The sequence below is a fragment of the Microcaecilia unicolor genome, chromosome 1, assembly GCF_901765095.1.
Source record: "Microcaecilia unicolor chromosome 1, aMicUni1.1, whole genome shotgun sequence".
Classification (NCBI taxonomy): domain Eukaryota; kingdom Metazoa; phylum Chordata; class Amphibia; order Gymnophiona; family Siphonopidae; genus Microcaecilia; species Microcaecilia unicolor.
In genome coordinates, this window is record NC_044031.1 from 348860014 (window position 1) to 348880384 (window position 20371).

Genomic DNA, 20371 nt, shown 5'->3' on the forward strand with positions numbered 1-20371 from the left:
GTAGTATTGAGAATTTGTTTAAGTAGTTTGTGAGTTGTTTGGTCACCATCCCTTCCGTTATTTTGGTTATTAAGGGAATGGATGCTACTAGCCTGTAGTTGGTTAGTTCGCTAGCACTTTTCTTTACGTCTTTGGGTATGGGGGTATACTGCCTTATATGATGGTGGTGTACAATCTAGAATAAAAGTAGAAGGGAACTACATTTGCAGATAGAACAGGATCACACAACCAGCAGAAAGAAAACACTATCTGTTGGTTGCAAACAGGCACCAAGTTGATGATCAATGCAAGACTAAAAGCTTTAAGGCTTAAAAAACACATTTTTCAAAGGATATCTCTGAACAAAGAGCTGATGGGACTTTGTTCCATAACTTGGGTGCTAGAAAAACAAAAAGCTGAGCGATGGGTAGACCCATAGTGGGTCAAAAGCAAAAACAGGAAAAAGCCTCTACACCAAAATAAACAATCCAATCAGAGTACAGCCACTTGCTTCAGAGGTCACAAGGCTTTGATACACAGGATCGAGAAACAGATAAAACACTTCTCTACACTCCAATCTCAATCCGTAGTGTAGACAAAACATAGACTCAAAATTGCCATCGGAGTGTAGACAAGTGTTTTATCTGTTCTCGATCCTGTGTATCAGATGCCTTTATCAGTTTATGGTAAAGACTAACTTGTGACCCCTGAAACAGGTGGTTGTATCCACTGAAACACAGCCCGTGTCGCATCCTCTGTACTGGTACTTTCAAGAAAGATACCTTTTGTATTTATGCCCACAGCTGGTCATCATTGGTGTCTTCCTCTACTCTGATTAGACTCATAGTAGGACAAGACAATGAGAGTCCAGTGATGTAAGAGAACAAACAAGTTTCACTAGTATTCCATAATGGAATCTGGACACCCTGATGCATTATAAAATAAGTGATCACTCTGCAGCACTGAGGTGCCACTTATACAATTGCCCCCAATATATCTTAGCATACTTTTTTAAACTCTCAGTCCAGTGGCAAACTGTTCACTTGATTTTTACTGTGGTAGTAAGGAAAATGTGTGCTAAAACTGTGTCATGACATCAGGCTGTTGAGCAGCAGAGTGAGGAGATGGGAAGCTAAGGAAAAGATGGGCAATGGGCAGAAAGTCTCATAGAAGTTTCAAGTTTGATTAGCTTTTGATGCACTGCCTATCAGGAATGCTGCCTAGGTAGTTTACAATCATTCTAAAAATAGATACAATTGTACAAATTTAATTATATGGGGAATGCATAAAGTTGGTCAGCCAAGAGAGAAGGAAAGGAAAGAGAGGGAATCATGCAATTGTTTAAGTGCTAACAAAACTAAGAAGGGAGTAAGATGAGGGCGTAAGGGAGACGAGTACTCTGCTGGATATTACAGCCTTCCACTTCTCAATGACAGGAGGGAATCAATGTATCCAAAAGTTTCTCAGAGAAGTATGTTTTGAGCCTAATATTAAATTTCTGGAATGATGGTTCAAAGCATAAATGAGGTGGTAAATGATTCAATAATGAGAATACAACAATGCTGAAGATGGATTTGTGAGTATAATGTAATTGTAGTTGCTGGAATGAGAGGTGCACAAGTAGGTTTTGTTGCAAAGATTATAGGGTCCTAAAGGAGATGCAGCAGAAACAATGGAAAACTTGAACTGTGTATTTTATGAATCAGGGTATTATTTTAAAGGGGATCCTGGATGAGACTGGGAGCCAGTGTTCCACTTTGAGCAAACGAATAACGTGGTCCCATTTCTTAGCACCTGTGATAAGTCTGGTGGCTACATTCAAGTGTTTAATCTGGAATGTTAATCTACATAGGTGTCATACAAATATTAACCTAAGGGTGCTCACATTTTGAGGAAATATATTTTTTATTCATCAAGATTTGAATCTGCCTTGACAAAATTAAATGAAAATTCCTTATGTATTATCGATAGACAAAGACCAGACATCCTTTAGAGTAGATGTGAGTGATGCTGGCTAATATCATTTCTACCTCCGACAACTTACATATCAAGTAGCAGTTCTTTTTTAAATTATGAATCTGTAAATTAAAAAAAAATAATCATTAGGAATATGTTTAATAAGAACTTGATATATCACAAATTCCAGCAAAAGGGGATCTAAATGGTTTGTTGTTTTATTGTAAACCGCTTGTTTTATTGTAGACCCTCTTTTGCTGGAATTGGCGATATATCAAGTTCTTATTAAACATTACACATATTCCTCATGATTAATTTTTATTTTATTCACAGATTCATGATTTTAAAAAAAGAACTGCTGCCTGATATGTAATACTGGCTTGATATGTAAGTTGTTGGAGGCAGAAAAATTATCTGAAAAACATTAGCCAGTATCACCCTGTCAATAAGCAAAACATAAACAATTTTCATTTTTCAATTAACAACATTTGTATTCACCATAATGTCTTGAAACTAGGGGTTCTATGTATTATGTATTTTCCCATACACATTCTTTAACAGGTCACCTAAATTTAAGCATTAGCCTCCTAATTCTATAAACTTGTGCACCCAATTTTTTTATTATTTGTTGCATTTGTATCCCACATTTTCCCACCTCTTTGCAGGCTCAATGTGGCTTACATAGTACCGTAAACGGCGTTAACAGATTCCGGTGTGAACAAATACAAGGTGTGAACAATATCAAGGTGATATCATAGTAGAATGAGGTACATGCATGGTAAAGACAATTGGGGAGAGCTTAGAGAGGGAGAGGAAGAGTTAGGATATGTCCATTATGGTCTTTGGTTACGTGGTGTCGCAAGAAAGAGGATCTAGGGCCTTTCTGTCACACCAGAGGGCAAACCTCCTCCATTTAATAGAGTAACACCTCTTTGTAGAATCTTTCCTGGAAGCAAGCAAGACTTGGGTGACACCCTCTGAAAGACCCAAGGAGGCGAATTCTAAGCTCTCAACATCCAGGCCGTGAGAGCCAGAGACTGGAGGTTGGGATGTAGAAGCGACCCCTCGTTCTGAGTGATGAGGGTTGGAAAACACTGCAATCTTCATGGTTCTTCGGAGGACAACTCCAGAAGAAGAGGGAACCAAATCTGACGCAGCCAGAAGGGTGAAATCAGGATCATGGTTCCGCAGTCTTGCTTGAGTTTCAGCAAAGTCTTCCCTACTAGAGGTATGGGAGGATACACATACAGAAGGCCTGTCTCCTAATGCAGGAGAAAGGCATCTGACGCTAGTCTGTCATGGGCCTGAAGCCTGGAAAGGAACTGAGGGACCTTGTGATTGATCTGAGTGGCAAAAAGATCTACTGAGGAGGTGCCCCATGCTCGGAAGATCTTGTGGACTACGCTCATGTTTAGAGACCACTCTTGAGGTTGCATTATCCTGCTCAGTCTGTCAGCCAGACTGTTGTTTACACCTGCCAGATAAGTGGCTTGGAGAAACATGCCGTGATGGCATGCCCAAAGCCACATCTGAACGGCTTCCTGACATGCTGTGCCTGCAAGTTACAGAATAATGTTAGTTGTGTGCACAACTTAACAGAATAATTAGCTGTTAACTGGCATTAACTATCAATTATTAGTTATAATTGGTGCTAATTGGAACTAATTAGCAGCTAAGCACATAACTGCCATTAGTTGTTGTTCTAGAAATTGTGCACACAAAATCTATCAGTGCAACTGCAAGGGAGGGGTGGACCTGGGAGGAGCATGGAGGGGTGGGGAGCGCCTAGCACATGCCACTGGTTATAATTACTAGCTGTTACACTCATAACTGCCTAGTTAGGTGCAAGCATTTGAGCTAGTGTAGTTGCTTACATACCAAGGACGTAGCCTGAACTTGATTTTGGAGGGGGCCTGGGGGTGGACTGGGGGGTCAAGTATCTTCTCTCCCCCTTCCCCCTATCTTAGACACCACCGCTGCATCATACTTTCGTTTTATGTCCCCACTATCAAATAGCTATGTATAGAGCTCCCAAGTGATCCAGTTCCAGAAGGGAGATTTTTCAACCAGTCCAAGTGTGAACTCTTATCTCACATTCATGTGGGATTTGCAGTCCCTGATTCTACCCATCAAAATCTGTGCTGCAGTACATCCAAAATGACTTAAGAAAATGCACTCAGGCCCCTGCAGGGTTGCTAATCTGAAGATATCAGAGATGTGTATTTTCAAATACTGTCATATTCCTAATATCAAATTAAAAATAAAATACCTTTTTCTACTGTTGTTAGAACAATTTATTTTTTTCATTTGCTTTGGTCCCACTGTCTCTTTTCTGTTTTTCTCTGTTTCTTCTGCCTTTACAGGGTTTCCTGCCCATCTGACATTTCTTCTGTCTCCAAGTGCACCGTCCTTCTTTCCTCTGCACCACTATTTGTCCTGTCCAGCATCTCCCTTCTGCACCCCTTGTCCCTACCCTACCCCCAAGTTCAGCATCCGACCTGTTTCCCCATCTCCCCCCTTTTTCACCACAAGCCTTCCTGGTCTCTTCATCTCCCCCTTTTCTAGCATCTGCCCTCCTGGTGTCCCCATCTCTCCCTTTTTCTAACATTGCCGTGTCCCCATCTTCCCCCTTTTTCCAGCATTACCCCTGTGTTACCATCTTCCCCCTTTTCCAAAATTACCTCTTTGTCCCCATCTCATCCCTTTTTCACCGCTGTCCCCATATCCCCATTCCCCCTTCCAGTAGTGCCCCTCTGTGTCCCTATCTCCTCCTCCCTTTTTCAGTAGTGCCCCTCTGTGTTCCTATCTCCTCCTCCCCTTTCCAGTAGTGCCCCTATAAAACCACTTGACCCTGAAACATGCCTAAAAACATGTGTATCTAAAATGTAAATTCCTACAAATGAGATGACATGAAAATGTGATTCCATGTGCCCCAATGAAAGGCGAGTTTAATTCTACTTCCATTTAATTTCAATATATTCTATCATCTTTATAACACCAACAAGGCAGAGTACAACAACAGTTAAGATGAACTCATCAGGAAACAGTATATCCTCACTGAAATCTTGGCCATATGTATTGAAGAAAAATGAGCACAAACTACAACGTTTATAATTGTTTTTTCTACCAGCTACAATAATTTTTGAAGCTGTTTTATTTCTTTTCTCCTCCAGCTTTTAAGGTACTGCCCATCCAACAGAAACAGCTTTAGCCTTGTTACAGATGGATCAACAATAAAGAACGACAACGTGGATGCAGCAGCTCATAAGTTTGCTTGTTTTGTTTGGAGTGAAGGCAATGACGATGACGGCTGCATGGGGGAGTGGAAACAGATTAACCAAATTGGCTTCCTTGCTTACAGGACTTACTGGACTAGAAAGGCTCACTTCCACTTGTCTATTAAACCTCCTTGGGCAGCTCTCCCCCCCCCCCCCCCCGGAGTCTTGCATCTTTATCCCTGTGTTTCTTCTGCTGCCCGCTGTCTCCCGTCTGCGTTGTCATTTTTACTGCCCTGAAGCGTTCTCCCTCGGCACCGGCGATTCACAGTCAGCCTTCTGCCAGCGTCAGGGCTTCCCCTCAGGCGCGTCCCGGACTCCTGCCTACTCTAACGCAACTTCCTCTTTTCCGCAGAGGTAGGAGTGAGATGCACCTGAAGAGAAAGCCCCGACGCTGGCAGAAGGCTGACTGTGAATCACCGGTGCCGAGGGAGAACGCTTCAGGGCAGTAAAAATGACGACGCAGACAGGAGACAGCAGGCAGCAGAAGAAACACAGGGAGAAAGATGCAAGACTACATGGAAGGCGGCATGGAAAGTTACTGGCACATAGCGCATAGGTGCGATTTTTCCAAAAATCTGTGCGCCCCCCCCTAGCTACACCACTGACCCCCTTCCAAATGAGAGTAAGAACCCCGAACAGATCATAGCTTACCTAAAGAGACTTCGAGCATATACATCTTGCTCGACTTGAGTACAAAGGGCTTAAACGTCACTGTCTCAGAAAAGGTACCTGTGGCAGAGAAAAGAACCAGAATACCTAGATGATATGGAATGGATTCTAGGATTCAGTTTATCATCTCCAAGTTTATCTCATCGATTGTGTTAATGCTTATGTCTGATCATTTCACTATTGTTATGCTTTTAACATAATTGCTAAGTTTTATGTCAAGCTGAACCTGCTGTACAGCACACTGAGTGAATCTTATCATAAAGGTGGTTAATAAATCCCAATAAATAAATAAGGGGTCCATTTACAAAGTTGCAGGAGTGCTAATACACGGGTAGCGCGTGCCATATTGGCAATAATGCCAGGGTAGTGCGTGCGCCTGGCAGTAATTCCGAGTTTGGCATGCACCAAATCCCACGTAGAAAATATTTTTCTATAATCTACCACAGGGGCGTTCCTGGCAGTAACTGGCAGTGTGGCCATGTTGGCGCACGCTGCATGGTTACCACGCAGGTAGCACATGAGCCTTTACCGCTAAGTCAATGACTGGCGGTAAGGGCTCAGGCCATAAATGGGCATTCACTAGTTTTAATATTAGCGCAGGTCCATTAAAAATTTGCCTTTTTCCCAGCTGCATTAAAAAGTGGCCCAGCACGCGCCCAAAAGATGAGCTCAAGCTTTGCTCATATAGTTAATGGGACACTCTTAAAACTGGTATAATGACAAGAGAAATATTTGAAAATAGAAGATTCTCATTCCATAAACTTTTCATTGATTTAGTTATAGCTATTTATGGTGAAACGGGGAAGTTCATGGCTTTGATTTGAGTAAAGTGCATAGCTTTTGTGTGCCCCAGGCAGTGACTAACATCTGTCAAGTTTTCTCATTAGGATAAGTTAGTGCAGTGGCATTTTAGAAAGGATGTGGAAAGGGGAATTCACAAGTCCAAGTCAGAAAGTGTAGCATTTTTACACTGTTTTACAAGAGGGTCTACCAAATGTAGAGTCCCTTGTAAAATAGGAGCAGGGCTGCACATCCCAATGTCCAGATGGAGCAGCAATTTGACAAAGCTCCACCTGGGGAAAACAAATGTGATCTCACTTCCCTAAATAGATGAGGGACCAGCTTTGTAAAATCGCTGCTCCTTTGAGAAAATGTCCCCCAAAACATCACCAACCCATGAGGCATCACCCTCCCCTGTGGTATCACTCTTCCCCCAAGGCAACACCTTTCCCCACAGAGAAAGAGACCCCCCATCCCCCCATACAGCCCTTCCACAGCAGCATCCTCCCATCAGTAATCCCCTTTCCCCCACCCCTCTGATTCCACCATGTGGTGTGCAACCACCCACCAAACTGTACCTACACCCCAGGCCTCAAAAGACACCCCGTGTAGACCCAACACCCACCCCACCCCCTAATCTACTCTCCAGGCTTACTAGAGGGTCCCTGGGCTCTAGTGGGGTGGGAGTAATGCTGAGACATATAGCAGTAAAACTGCTGTATTAAAACTAGGGCTCAGGGTTCATCCATATATGAACAAATAATTTTGGACATATAGCCATAGATATCCATCCAAAAAGAGTTTGGGGACTGGCGTATTCTATAGATAGTACCACTTAGTTATACAATTGATACATTAAAGTGGCAATATTCAGGCAATAAATGTGAAAAATGAAACATCTAGATTGGTCACACAAAATAGCAGATATAACTGATCACATAGGGGCAAAGATTCAGCATGGTTTAAGAGTATAGGAAAGGCTTCTGCACGCTTAAACTATGCTGAGCTTGCTAGCCACTGATATTCATCAGCATGTAACCACGAAGTGCCACTGGTTGTCGACTCTGACTGCCCAGGCACAAACCAGGCAGTGCTGGCATGGTCTAGGAACAGAATCAGTGAGGAAGCTGGACCTCAGAAAAGGCAATCCTAACTTTGTCTGGTTAGATATGTGGGTATGGCACAGAATATCAGCCAGAACTGATAACTTGATAACTTCTAGGTGTGCTGCCGACCAGATATTCAAAGCTGGTGCCCAAACATGGTCCAGCATTGAATATCTGAGACTATTTTAGCTGGCAGCTGGCAGCGTTTAGAAAAATACTCACTGCTTCCGGCTCAATATTGACTGGATAGTGTCACTGAATATACTGTGTCTGGAAAAAGGTGAGCCCCTAAACATTTTGCAATAACCTCGAAACAGTACCAAATTAATTAAAATTTTACGTGCATGTAAATTTGGCGTCACCAACGCCAAATTACATAGGAATCCCTATGCTGTCCTAGATGCTGTCACAGATCTGCTTCCGACATGACTTAATTACTTACTTACTCGCTGACATCATCTGTGATGTCATTGTGCGTTGATAAACAAAATGTTGTCAAAAGACGATCGAGTTTTAATCAGGGGCGTAGCCACGGGTGGGCCTGGGCCCACCCACTTTGGGCTCAGGCCCACCCAGCAACGGTGCACGCTGCAGGCCTTCTTTCCCTCGGGCCCTCCCTCCCCTTTGGGCAGCGCCACAGTCTAACTGTACAGAAAAGCTGCATGGCATCGGGTCCGCCCTGCCGCTACACTGCTGCCCTCCGCTCCGTTGTCATAATCTTTGTCTTGCAGAGTTGTTAGTTCTTCTGCTGCTTATCTGCAGTGGATCCGCGCGCTGCCAGGGCTGTCTGCTGCTGCGACTGCTTCCTCTGCGCTGGCCCCGCCTCTTCAGAAAGAGTATCAAGAAGGTGAGGCCGGCCAGAAGGAAGCAGTCGCAGCAGCAGACAGCCCTGGCAGCGTGCGGATCCGCTGCAGATAAGCAGCAGAACTAACAACTCTGCAAGACAAAGATGATGACAACGGAGCGGAGGGCAGCAGCGTAGTAGCAGAACGGACCCAGTGCCGTGCAGCTTTGCTGTACAGTTAGACTGCAGTGCTGCCCAAAGGGGAGGGGAAAGAAGGCCTGCTCCCGAGGATCCCGCTGTTTCTGTTTTTTTACCTTTTGCCTGCAGCCAGCGTGTCAGTGAGTGGTGGCTAGGGAAAGGGAGGGAAAAACTCCTGCAGCATGCTGGCGGGCAGGTGGTTGGTTGGTTGGTTTGTGTGTGTGTGTAGTGGTGGGGGGGGGGGGTCGGGGAGAGACAGGAGCACTGTTGGGATGAGGGAGTGGGACAGGGTAGAGCTAGGTGGGGGGAGGGACGAAGAGATGCTGCAAGGGGAAAGAGAGGGAGAATTGATGGATATGGGTGGGATGGGGAGAGGGAGGGAAAGGGCTTGAGAGAAAAAAACGTCTTGGACATGGAAGTGGAAGGGAGGGAGAGATGAGAGGGGAAATGTTGAACATGGCATTGAGATGAGGGAAAGGAAGGATGGGGAGGTGGGTGTAGAGAGAGATGTTAAACCAGGGGCTCAAGGCAGGGAGAGGGAGAAAAGTTGGACATGAAGGTGGAGGAGCGGAAAGGAGAGATGCACAAGCGGCGGAGGGGAGAAAGAGGGAAGATGGATCCAGGGAGAGAAGACAGACAATGGATGGTAGGGAAGAGAAAGGGAAAAATGCTGGACAATGGGGGAGGGGAAAGAGATGGGACAGGAAGATGCTGGTGGTGGGAGGTAAAAGGGATAGGGAAATATCAGGCTACGAGGGTGAGGAGGGTAGAAAGAGGGAACAGATGCTGGGCTGGAAGGGGAGGGGGAGGGAGACACCTGGAATGGTGGAAAGCATGGGGCAGAGGCCCAGGGAGTGGAGATGGCAAGGAAAAAATGACAGAATAGTGATCACAGGGGGTAGAAATATGGTAATGGCGCATAGATTGAAGATGGAAGGGACTGGAAGGCTGAGAAGGAGAGAGATGGGGAATGGGAGAGCTAGTGGGTGAAAGGAGATGGAAATGTGATAGATATTTGAAAAGTAAAAAGAAGGAAAAGATTTAGAAAGAGGATGAAATTTGAGTGTACAGAGGCAGAAAAGAAAAAAAAAAAAAGGAAAGAGCTAAAATGGAAGCAATATTTCAGAGATAGGTGTAGTGAGGAAATGAAACGACAGGAGAAAAAAGACAAATGGACAACCGCTTGAAGAATTAGCAGAAGACAGACAGGAAAGCGGGAAACAGAAATTGGAACCAACATGATGGAAAAATAAAATGTCCAGACAATAAAGGTAGGAAAATCATTTTACTTTGAATGTTTTAAATGGAATATGTTAACTTTGGGAAATGTGCATAGCGGATATCTTTTTATTGTATTAAGTAGAAAAGGAAATGCGCTTTTGTTTTGTTTTGGGTTTTTTTTTCTCCAGTGTTGCAGTACATGCTGAGGTTCCCAGTTCAATTTTGTCTATATATTTTTATTTCTAATTTGTGATCCATTGTTCTGAAATTTGTGAGGGTCTGTCAGTGTGACTTTAATGGCAGATGAGGAGATTGGAGAGGAGAGGAGAGGGAATTGGGGGAGGGGCTTTATTTTCTGCCCTGGTCACCAGCATGGCTAATGGCAGCCCTGACCCTTGCTGTAGCTAGTGGGGATGCCCAAGCCCTACTAGCTGGGGTCTCTTCTGAAGCTGGCCAGAGATGCCTTCTTCTACTGAGCTTGGCAGTTGGGGGCAGCATCCTGGAGCCACTGACAACTAAGCATGTATGGGGTGCTGGCATCAGTGGCTCGAGGAGTTGCTGCTGCCTACTGGGCTTGGTGGAGAGGAAATTCTGGCCATCTTTCTGAAGCCTGCAGCTGACAGAGACTGGGGATCCTCATCTGCTAAAGTATTTGTATTTTGAATTGGGAAGTGCTGGGGAGAGGGGGGAGAGAGAAATTTTGTGCCCACCCCACTTTGTGCTCAGGCCCACCCAAAACTGGCTGTCTGGCTACGCCACTGGTTTTAATTAAAATACTCAGGGCCCTGTTTACTAAGCTGCGCTAGAGGCGCGTTAGTGCTTTTAACGCATGGTAACCATTAGCACATGCTGTGTGGGCGCCTACACAGTTAGTGCGCGCTAATTTTGTGCACTCACTAAAAACACTAGCGCACCTTAGTAAGCAGAGCCCTCAGAGTTGAAAAAGGACACGGTGCTAAAAGATCAGATTTAAACATTCGGACTGCTCAAGCTGACATTAACTGTGTTAGGCACTAACTTTTGGGTAGTGTTATTTAAAATTTGCATTTGAGTAACATTTAGGTGGGTTTCTACAAAACCACACATTGAAATAGATGTCACTTTATATATATACAGTGGTGGAAATAAGTATTTGATCCCTTGCTGATTTTGTAAGTTTGCCCACTGACAAAGACATGAGCAGCCCATAATTGAAGGGTAGGTTATTGGTAACAGTGAGAGATAGCACATCACAAATTAAATCCGGAAAATCACATTGTGGAAAGTATATGAATTTATTGCATTCTGCAGAGGGAAATAAGTATTTAATCCCTCTGGCAAACAAGACCTAATACTTGGTGGCAAAACCCTTGTTGGCAAGCACAGCGGTCAGACGTCTTCTGTAGTTGATGATGAGGTTTGCACACATGTCAGGAGGAATTTTGGTCCACTCCTCTTTGCAGATCATCTCTAAATCATTAAGAGTTCTGGGCTGTCGCTTGGCAACTCGCAGCTTCAGCTCCCTCCATAAGTGTTCAATGGGATTAAGGTCTGGTGACTGGCTAGGCCACTCCATGACCCTAATGGGCTTCTTCCTAAGCCACTCCTTTGTTGCCTTGGCTGTATGTTTTGGGTCATTGTCGTGCTGGAAGACCCAGCCACGACCCATTGTTAAGGCCCTGGCGGAGGGAAGGAGGTTGTCACTCAGAATTGTACGGTACATGGCCCCATCCATTCTCCCATTGATGCGGTGAAGTAGTCCTGTGCCCTTAGCAGAGAAACACCCCCAAAACATAACATTTCCACCTCCATGCTTGACAGTGGGGACGGTGTTCTTTGGGTCATTGGCAGCATTTCTCTTCCTCCAAACACGGCGAGTTGAGTTCATGCCAAAGAGCTCAATTTTTGTCTCATCTGACCACAGCACCTTCTCCCATCACTCTCGGCATCATCCAGGTGTTCACTGGCAAACTTCAGACGGGCCGTCACATGTGCCTTCCGGAGCAGGGGGACCTTGCGGGCACTGCAGGATTGCAATCCGTTATGTCGTAATGTGTTACCAATGGTTTTCGTGGTGACAGTGGTCCCAGCTGCCTTGAGATCATTGACAAGTTCCCCCCTTGTAGTTGTAGGCTGATTTCTAACCTTCTCATGATCAAGGATACCCCACGAGGTGAGATTTTGCGTGGAGCCCCCAGATCTTTGTCGATTGACAGTCATTTTGTACTTCTTCCATTTTCTTACTATGGCACCAACAGTTGTCTCCTTCTCCCGCCCAGCGTCTTACTGATGTGTTTGTAGCCCATTCCAGCCTTGTGCAGGTGTATGATCTTGTCCCTGACATCCTTAGACAGCTCCTTGCTCTTGGCCATTTTGTAGAGGTTAGAGTCTGACTGATTCACTGAGGTCTGTAGACAGGTGTCTTTCATACAGGTGACCATTGCCGACAGCTGTCTGTCATGCAGGGTAACGAGTTGATTTGGAGCATCTACCTGGTCTGTAGGGGCCAGATCTCTTACTGGTTGGTGGGGGATCAAATACTTATTTTCCCTCTGCAGAATGCAAATAAATTCATATACTTTCCACAATGTGATTTTCCGGATTTAATTTGTGATGTGCTATCCTCTCACTGTTACCAATAACCTACCCTTCAATTATGGGCTGCTCATGTCTTTGTCAGTGGGCAACTTACAAAATCAGCAAGGGGATCAAATACTTATTTTCCACCACTGTACACAAGGTAGATGTTTCAAGTTATGGCTGAATGTTGACAAAACATTTATAAACAAGTGAATACAGACCTGATGTGGTATAGGTTTGAAAAATGTTTTCATTAATGGGCCCTTTGGACCGTCCAGCAAAAGTACGAGGTGCAGGGTATGTTGGCAAAATTGGATGAATCAACTAAATTATCACCACTTTGGATGTCGATGTGCTGCTTGCTGCTGCTGCTGGTTTGTCCTACACAAAACAACAACAAGGTAGCAAAACTTCCACATTTTTTTGGCCTCTGAAGACTGATACTTTCATTTTTTAATTTTATTTTAGAGTTCCAATTATATAATCATAGCAAAATGCGACCAATGAAATTTAGCCAAATGCAAAGTAGAAAACTATGCAGAAATTGAAAACACAAACTTTACATTTATCAGTACAAAAGAAAAAAGAGAATTGTGAGGTAAAGTTAAGGAAATAAGCATACAACAGAAAAATAATAATAAAAAAAGAAACACATGAAATAAATAGCAACTCCAAAGGCTACTACAAGCCAGCCAGTCTCTGCAGTGTTTTCAAACTCTAGGATTCAGACCTGGACCTTAACTTCTTCCTTAGTAGTAATAAATTCCAACGGCTGCTTAGGTTCAAAGAACTTGAGTGCCTACATTCAGCAAAAGCACAAGTAACTTACAGTATTCTGTAAGTGATAGCACCACTCATGCCTCTCCCATGCTCTGCCTATGTTAACCCCCCTTGCATTACATTGCTATGGCACCTATGACCTTTACAGATTAGTGCTTAGTTGCTGTGATGTACAATTCTGCCATGCAAGTGGCATGCAAATGTGAGTGCCCAGTTCTTCTAGAATTGCCCTTTAGATGACATGCTTGTGCTGGTTTGTTCCTCCATATGTGGCATTTGCCAGATGCCCAGGGCTAAGCACCATTTACACATTCTATACATAATATTCATTTCCACACATCACAACGAATAACAATAATAATGGCTTTACCAGTTGGTCTCCCTCCTGAGGCTCCTCCTCCTTCCTGAATCTCACTATAATGAGTCTCAAAATCTGTCAGAATAAAAGGAAGCAGTATTACAAAAAGCTTGAATCTCACTTTCACTTCCAAAAGCAGTTATGATATTCCCAGAAGTTTGAAAATAGCATCCTTTCATGAAGTTAAGGTTTCCAATGACAAAAGAAGAGGTCCAAAGAACAGGAGAGAAGCAGGGAAGAGGAAGGGAGGGCAATTATGGAAGGAAAGTAGTAGCATGATGCATCTGTGTCTGTGATTCTGGTTACAGCTGGGTGTGTGACAGGTTATACTTCAGTGCATGACATGACCATATATGTTTGTGTGGCAGTGTGATGAAATGCATATGACATAAATTCAGTTGGAAATTTCCTCAGGGGATTAGTAGACTGCTGTGGACTCTCCAGAGTCACTGGGGGGAGGGAGAGCAATAATGGATGGGAAGGAGAGAGCACAGCCCAGAGGGAGGACTGGTAAAGGGTAACTGACAGTAGGTATCAAAGCTAGGGTGGAGTTGGTAGGTTATAAAAGTGATAGGGAGTCACGTGATGCTGTAGAGAGAGCGAGATGTGTTCTCCTGCTCTCTGGGGCCCCGAAGCCTATTTTTTCGATAAAAACCCCAAACGGATTGATTATAAGAGTTACAATTCTCGTAAGAGCCGTCGGTGCATGGATAAGTTCCTGGAAACCCCGGCAAAAACCATGGCAAGTCACACAAACAAGAGAGAAAAAGACAAGCCAAGGACCGGAGAGGGGAGCGTTGAAGTGAAGCCGACGCCGGAGCGAGCAGTATTTATGGCAGACCAACTAGCACAGCTGACCACAACAGTAGAAAAAGCGCTGGAAACGAAATGGGATCGATTAACCACACAAATTGCTAACATCGAAACGCTGCTCGGAGAATGAATGAGCTGGAAAGACGGGTTTCGGTGGTGGAGGAGGAATTTAACCCGGTGGCGCAAAAAGTAGCACAACTGGCCTCCATAATCAAAGGACTGTCTGAGAAGATCGACGACCTAGAAAATAGGTCTCGGAGGGCCAACCTGCATATAGTAGGAATACCAGAATCGGTAGGAGACAGCGTCCTGGGCTCAGTGCTAGAAAAGTGGCTTAAAGCTGAATTTGCCTTGTCAGACCACGCGGGGCCTCTGTGCCTGGAAAGGGCGCACCGCGTGGGACTGAGACAAGATGGCTGACAGACACCCAGAACGATAATATTAAAGGTGCACAACTACATCCACAAGATGGAGATCCTGAGAGGCTACAGGATGAAGACAGCGTCTATTAATTTTGACGGGCAGCAGATCCGCATTTACCAGGATTACTCAGCGCAACTGCAAGACAGGAGGAAACAGTTTACCCCAGTATGCCGGTGCCTACATGAGCTGCGGATGCAGTTCATGTTAATTTATCCTGCAGTGCTTAAGATCAAGCATGAGTGCGGCTGGAAAGCATTTGATAAGCTGGATGAGGTGTCAACCTTTTTGAAAGCACTGGAAAATAATCGAGGCACCAGCAGTCCTAAAAGCCCTGGCAGCTGAAGTTTGAAACATGAGGTGGGCAAGGTCGTGCCAGCAAGAGAAGGGGTACTATGTTTTTTGTGTTTTTTCTAACTTCACTAGGGGTAATACAAGGTGCTTAGTGTGCCTGCACAGTATGGGGGAGGTGGACCGGCCCCAAGCATGGAGGTGACTCTACCATCCAGTAGAATGGGTTGGAGGAATAGAGAGGGAAGGGGAAGAGAAGGGAAGGGAGGGGGAGCAGGGAGGAGAAGTTGGGGCAGGGAGGGGGAGGGGGGTTGGGGGTGGGGAGGAAAGCAGGTTCCTGGGAGGGGAAATGATAGGGGAAGAAGGTAGAGGACTAGGTATTGGAGGTATAGCTGGAGGTAAGATCAAGAATTGTGTAGGTGGTGTAGTGGGACAGATGAACTCTGGGGTGAGGCTGGGCGCCCTGGGGGGGTTCTCATAGGAAACATTGAGGGAGCATCATATAGGAGACCCTGGCTAGGTTAGGGAAAAGAGAGGTGTGCCTGGTCTCTTGGAACGTCTGCGGTATCACATCCCCAGTGAAGCGTACAAAAATACTGGCGGCTTTAAAACATCACGGGGCACAAATAGCCTGTTTGCAAGAAACGAGATTATCGTCCGAGGAGCATGCCAAACTAAAAAGGCATGGGGTGGGAGAGATGTTTTGTTCTCCGGCAGTGGGAAGAAAGGGAGGGGTGGCAATTTTGATTAACAAGACCCTGGTGTGCACTGCCAAATTGAGGTTCAAAGATGGAGAGGGGAAATACATTGGAATTCAAATTAACCTGCAAGGGAAAGACACCCTAGTGTCTATGCACCCCTAGTGAAAAGCAAGAGCTTCTATGCACACTTGCTAAATAGATGCCAACAATACTCGCACCTACCACTGATAATAGCAGGAGATATGAATCAGGTATACGACGCGCGTCGTGGATAGATCAAGAGTGCAGATTGAGGGGGGATTAGCTAGCGAGTCCATATTAGAGCCCTTTTGTAAACTAGCAGAGCTAATAGACCCGTGGAGATTGCTGCATCAAGAAGAAAGGGACTACACGCACACATCTCGGGCACATCGTACGCAGTCCAGGTTAGATTATATATGTACATCTCAGTCCCTGTTCTCCTCAGGTGCTTGACGCTTGCATAGGCCCAGAGGAAATTTCAGATCATGCGTTAGTCTGGGTGGACCTTGATGCACAGTCTTTTTTCCAACAATCTTCAGGTTGGAGATTTCCCGCCTATTTATTCTCCTCCCCAGAATTTAATAAATATCTTCAAGAGAAATGGGAAGATGAGCAACACCTAGAAGGACCCGGGTCTTTTTTGGTCCGCAGCTAAAGTGGTGCTGAGGGGTGATATAATTGCATATGTGTGTAAGCGCAATCAATGCATTGCCCAAAAGGTTATAGTTTTGGAGTGCCAGCTTAGAGAGGCGAAGAGAGCATACACTAAAACCCCTACGCCAACTCGGTATGACTCCCTCATGGCGGCGCGGGTGGCACTGAATAGTCTTTTTGCATGAACAAATGGCCCACTCCCTTATCTACCGGAAATTTAGACTCCAGAAATTTGGGGACAAGTCCGGAGGATATTTTGGCTAAAATAGTGAAAAACACAAGGAAACCGCATTTTATTCCAGTGGTACGTACACAAGCGGGAGGGATTACCACCAAAATGGAAGAGGTGGCTGCAGTTTTCAAACAGCACTTTGAAGTTTTATACAAGAAAAAGGGAGAGGTAGAGAGAGTGGGGACCAGATTGATAGATTATTTGAACAACTCCGGCATGCCCAAATTGTCACCAAATGTAGTAGAGACCTTAAATGCCCCATTAACAGCAAAAGCAATTCTGCGCAGGATCAAACGCTGCGGCTCCACTCGGCGCCCGGCGCGGATGGATATACCGGAGAGTTCTACAAAATACTTAAAGATCAGGTGGTGGGGCCATTATTAGATGTCTATAATGAGGTGGTCAAGCAAGGGAACTTTCCCCGGCATGTGAACTCGGCCTTGATCAGTTTAATACCCAAATCGGGACGAGATCCACTACTGCCGGGCTTGTTCAGACCGATATCACTAATTAATGTAGATATTAAAATCCTGTCCCGAATACTGGCTGATAGAATAGCACCCAGCTTACCTCAAATTATACACGAAGACCAAGTGGGGTTCGTCAGAGGACGGAAGTCCGTGCTTAATGTGCGGAAACTTCTGGCAGCACTGATGCACGCTAAAGACTCAGGCACTAACAGGTTGATTATCAGCCTAGATGCAGAGCGGGCCTTCGACAATGTGCAGTGGCCGTTTATGTTTGAGGCGTTGCATTGGATGGGAGTACAGAGCTGGTATCTTGAGCCAGTTAAGGCTCTGTACACATCACCAAAGGCTGCAATTTTACTACTACTACTACTACTTAACATTTCTAGAGCGCTACTTAGGGTTACGCAGCGCTGTACAATTTACAAAGAGAGACAGTCCCTACTCAAAGAGCTTACAATCTAATAGACAAGTGAACGGTCGGTCCAATAGGGGGCAGTCAAATTGGGGCAGTCCTGGATTCACTGAACGGTAAGGGTTAGGTGCCGAACGCAGCATTGAAGAGGGTGGGCTTTAAGCAAAGACTTGAGACGGGAGGGAAGGGGCTCGGGCGTAAGGGCTCAGGAAGGTGTGTTCCAAGCATAGGGTGGGCGAGGCAGAATGAGCGGAGCCTGGAGTTGGCGGGTGGTGGGGAAGGGTACTGAGAGGAGGGATTTATCCTGTGAACGGAGGTTACGGGCGGGAACGTAAGGGGAGATGAGGGTAGAAAGATAGTGAGGGGCAGCAGACTGAGTGCATTTGTAGGTAAGAAGGAGAACTTGAATGAATGCGGTATCTGATCGGAAGCCAGTGAAGTGACTTGAGGAGAGGGGTGATATATCGGTTCTGGTGGAATATGAGACGTGCAGCAGAGTTTCTGAACAGATTGAAGGGGGGACAGATGGCTAAGTGGGAGGCCGGTGAGGAGTAAGTTGCAGTAGTCCAGGCGAGAGGTAATGAGAGCGTGGACGAGAGTTCGGGTGGTGTGTTCAGAGAGGAAAGGGCGAATTTTGCTGATATTAAAGAGGAAGAAGCGACAGGTCTTGGCTATCTGCTGGATATGCGCAGAGAAGGAGAGAGAGGAGTCAAAGATGACTCCGAGGTTGCGGGCAGATGAGATGGGGAGGATGAGGGTGTTAGATAGAAAGTGGAGGAATTTGGACGGGGGAGTTTGAGATCGAACGGGGGACCCGCCAGGGATGCCCGCTCTTGCCCTTATTGTTCGTGATAACACTAGAGCCATTGTTATGTGAAATTAGAAAAAATGAGGCTATCAGGGGAGCGCAAATGCCAGAGCACATGATCAAACTGCTGGCATATGCAGATGATTTAGTGCTCCTTTTAGACGATCCCCAACAATCGATGGACAGACTACTTAACGTGATAGGGGAATATGGAGAGCTCTCGGGATTTAAGCTAAATCGCACAAAGTCATTGGCGTTGCCGCTGAGCGTTGAGGTCCAGAGTAACTGGCAGGGACAATTTCCATTGAAATGGGTGGCTGGGCAGATGAAATATCTGGGGATAATGATGCCCAAGGACCTTACTCTGCTTTATGAAATAAATGTCTTGCCACTGCTGACAGAGACCAGGCGTACGCTACAGTTGTGGGGGAGGTCCCCGCTTTCCTTGGCTGGGCGCATTGCTCTTTTTAATATGGTGGCGGCTCCCAGATGGTTATACACGTTCCAAATGCTCCCACTATATTTGAGGCAGAGGGAGGAGAGGGCACTACACAGAGCGATTCAGAGATTTCTATGGAGGGGTCAGAGACCTCGTCTCCCAATTAGTGTCCTTCAAAAACCTAAATTGCATGGGGGAATGGGCTTATTAAGTATTAGGTACCTCACAATATCCAGCTCCATGAGGCACATAAGGGATTAGCTGACAGGATGGCGAGGGTTTTCGGCAACCACGGTGGAGTCTGCTGCATTCCCCAATGTTCACCTTAGCTGATTGCTGCACTCGACTAAACATAACCTGGACATTAAGACCAGTGTAAATCCCTTTCTGTCCTCGGCCCGGGCGACCTGGAGATGGCTTTGCAGACTACATGGCTTCTCAGCGAGCTCATCGCCCTTTTTGTCCTTATATCACAACCCAGACTTCCCGGCTGGTACGACTTTGGGAGTGTTTGCCCAGAAAGGTATTCACTTCTTATATCAGTTGGTAAATGAAGAAGGGCAACTACAATCTTTCACAGACTTACAACGAGAATATACGCTACCAGCTTCTGACATGTTTGCCTACATACAAGTGAAACACTACGCAACATCATTGGGCTGGATTAATTTATGTGAAGATGTGCAAGACACACTTAACACTGCACTGACTCTGGGATCCCAGAACGAAGTCCCATTAAAGTATCATCACAGACATTTGCTGGACACTACAGAGGACATAGATTATAAGAAGCGGGCACAGGCTTGCCTCCACAGATCTTGCTGTAGAGGTATCTGAGAGCATGCTACAAAGCTTTATGTTATCCCTCTTACATAGCTCCTCATTTACAAGACACTGGGAACTACAGTATAAGTTTGCACTCCGATTGTATGGGGTTGCGGCACACAGCACATCGAGTCTCTCTCAGGTCCTTCCCCAGGGTTTTCTTCAGTGAAAACAGAACAAAGTATCTATTTAGCAAATTGGCTTTTTCTTCATCATTTTCTACATAGCATTTTGTTGTATCTTTTAGTCTCACAATTCCCTTTATAGTCTTTCTCCTTTCACTAATATACCTGAAGAGGTTTTTGTCTCCTCTCCTTACATTTCTAGCCAATTTGTTCTTCCGCTTGCCGCCTTCGCCAGACGTAACCTCTCTCTTGGCTTCTTTCAGTTTCATCCGGTATTCCTCCCCGTGTTCCTCCTCTTGAGATTTTCTATATTTCTGGAACGCTAACTCTTTAATCTTTATTTTCTCAGCCACTTGCTTTGAGAACCATATCGGTTTCCTTTTTCTCTTGCTTTTATCTACTCTCCTTACATAAAGGTCTGTGGCCCTGTTTATTACTTCTTTAGCCTGGACCACTGTCCTTCCACTTTTCGTATGTCCCTCCCAGCCCATC

The 20371-nt window shown here is 45.3% G+C and overlaps 1 protein-coding gene across 1 annotated transcript in view; it reads right to left on the reverse strand.

Annotated features, from left to right (window-relative positions):
- Positions 1–5864: 5864 nt before the first annotated feature.
- The window catches only part of LOC115474082 (polycystic kidney disease protein 1-like 1), an 868156-nt gene continuing 853649 nt past the window's right edge, over positions 5865–20371 (reverse strand). The window contains exons 19-21 of the mRNA XM_030209405.1: positions 13681–13743; positions 12752–12911; positions 5865–5942 (exon numbers count right to left, since the gene is read on the reverse strand). Of these exons, the coding sequence (XP_030065265.1) occupies positions 12784–12911; positions 13681–13743 (191 nt within the window). The 3' untranslated portion in view covers positions 5865–5942; positions 12752–12783. The remainder of the gene's footprint in view (positions 5943–12751; positions 12912–13680; positions 13744–20371) is intronic.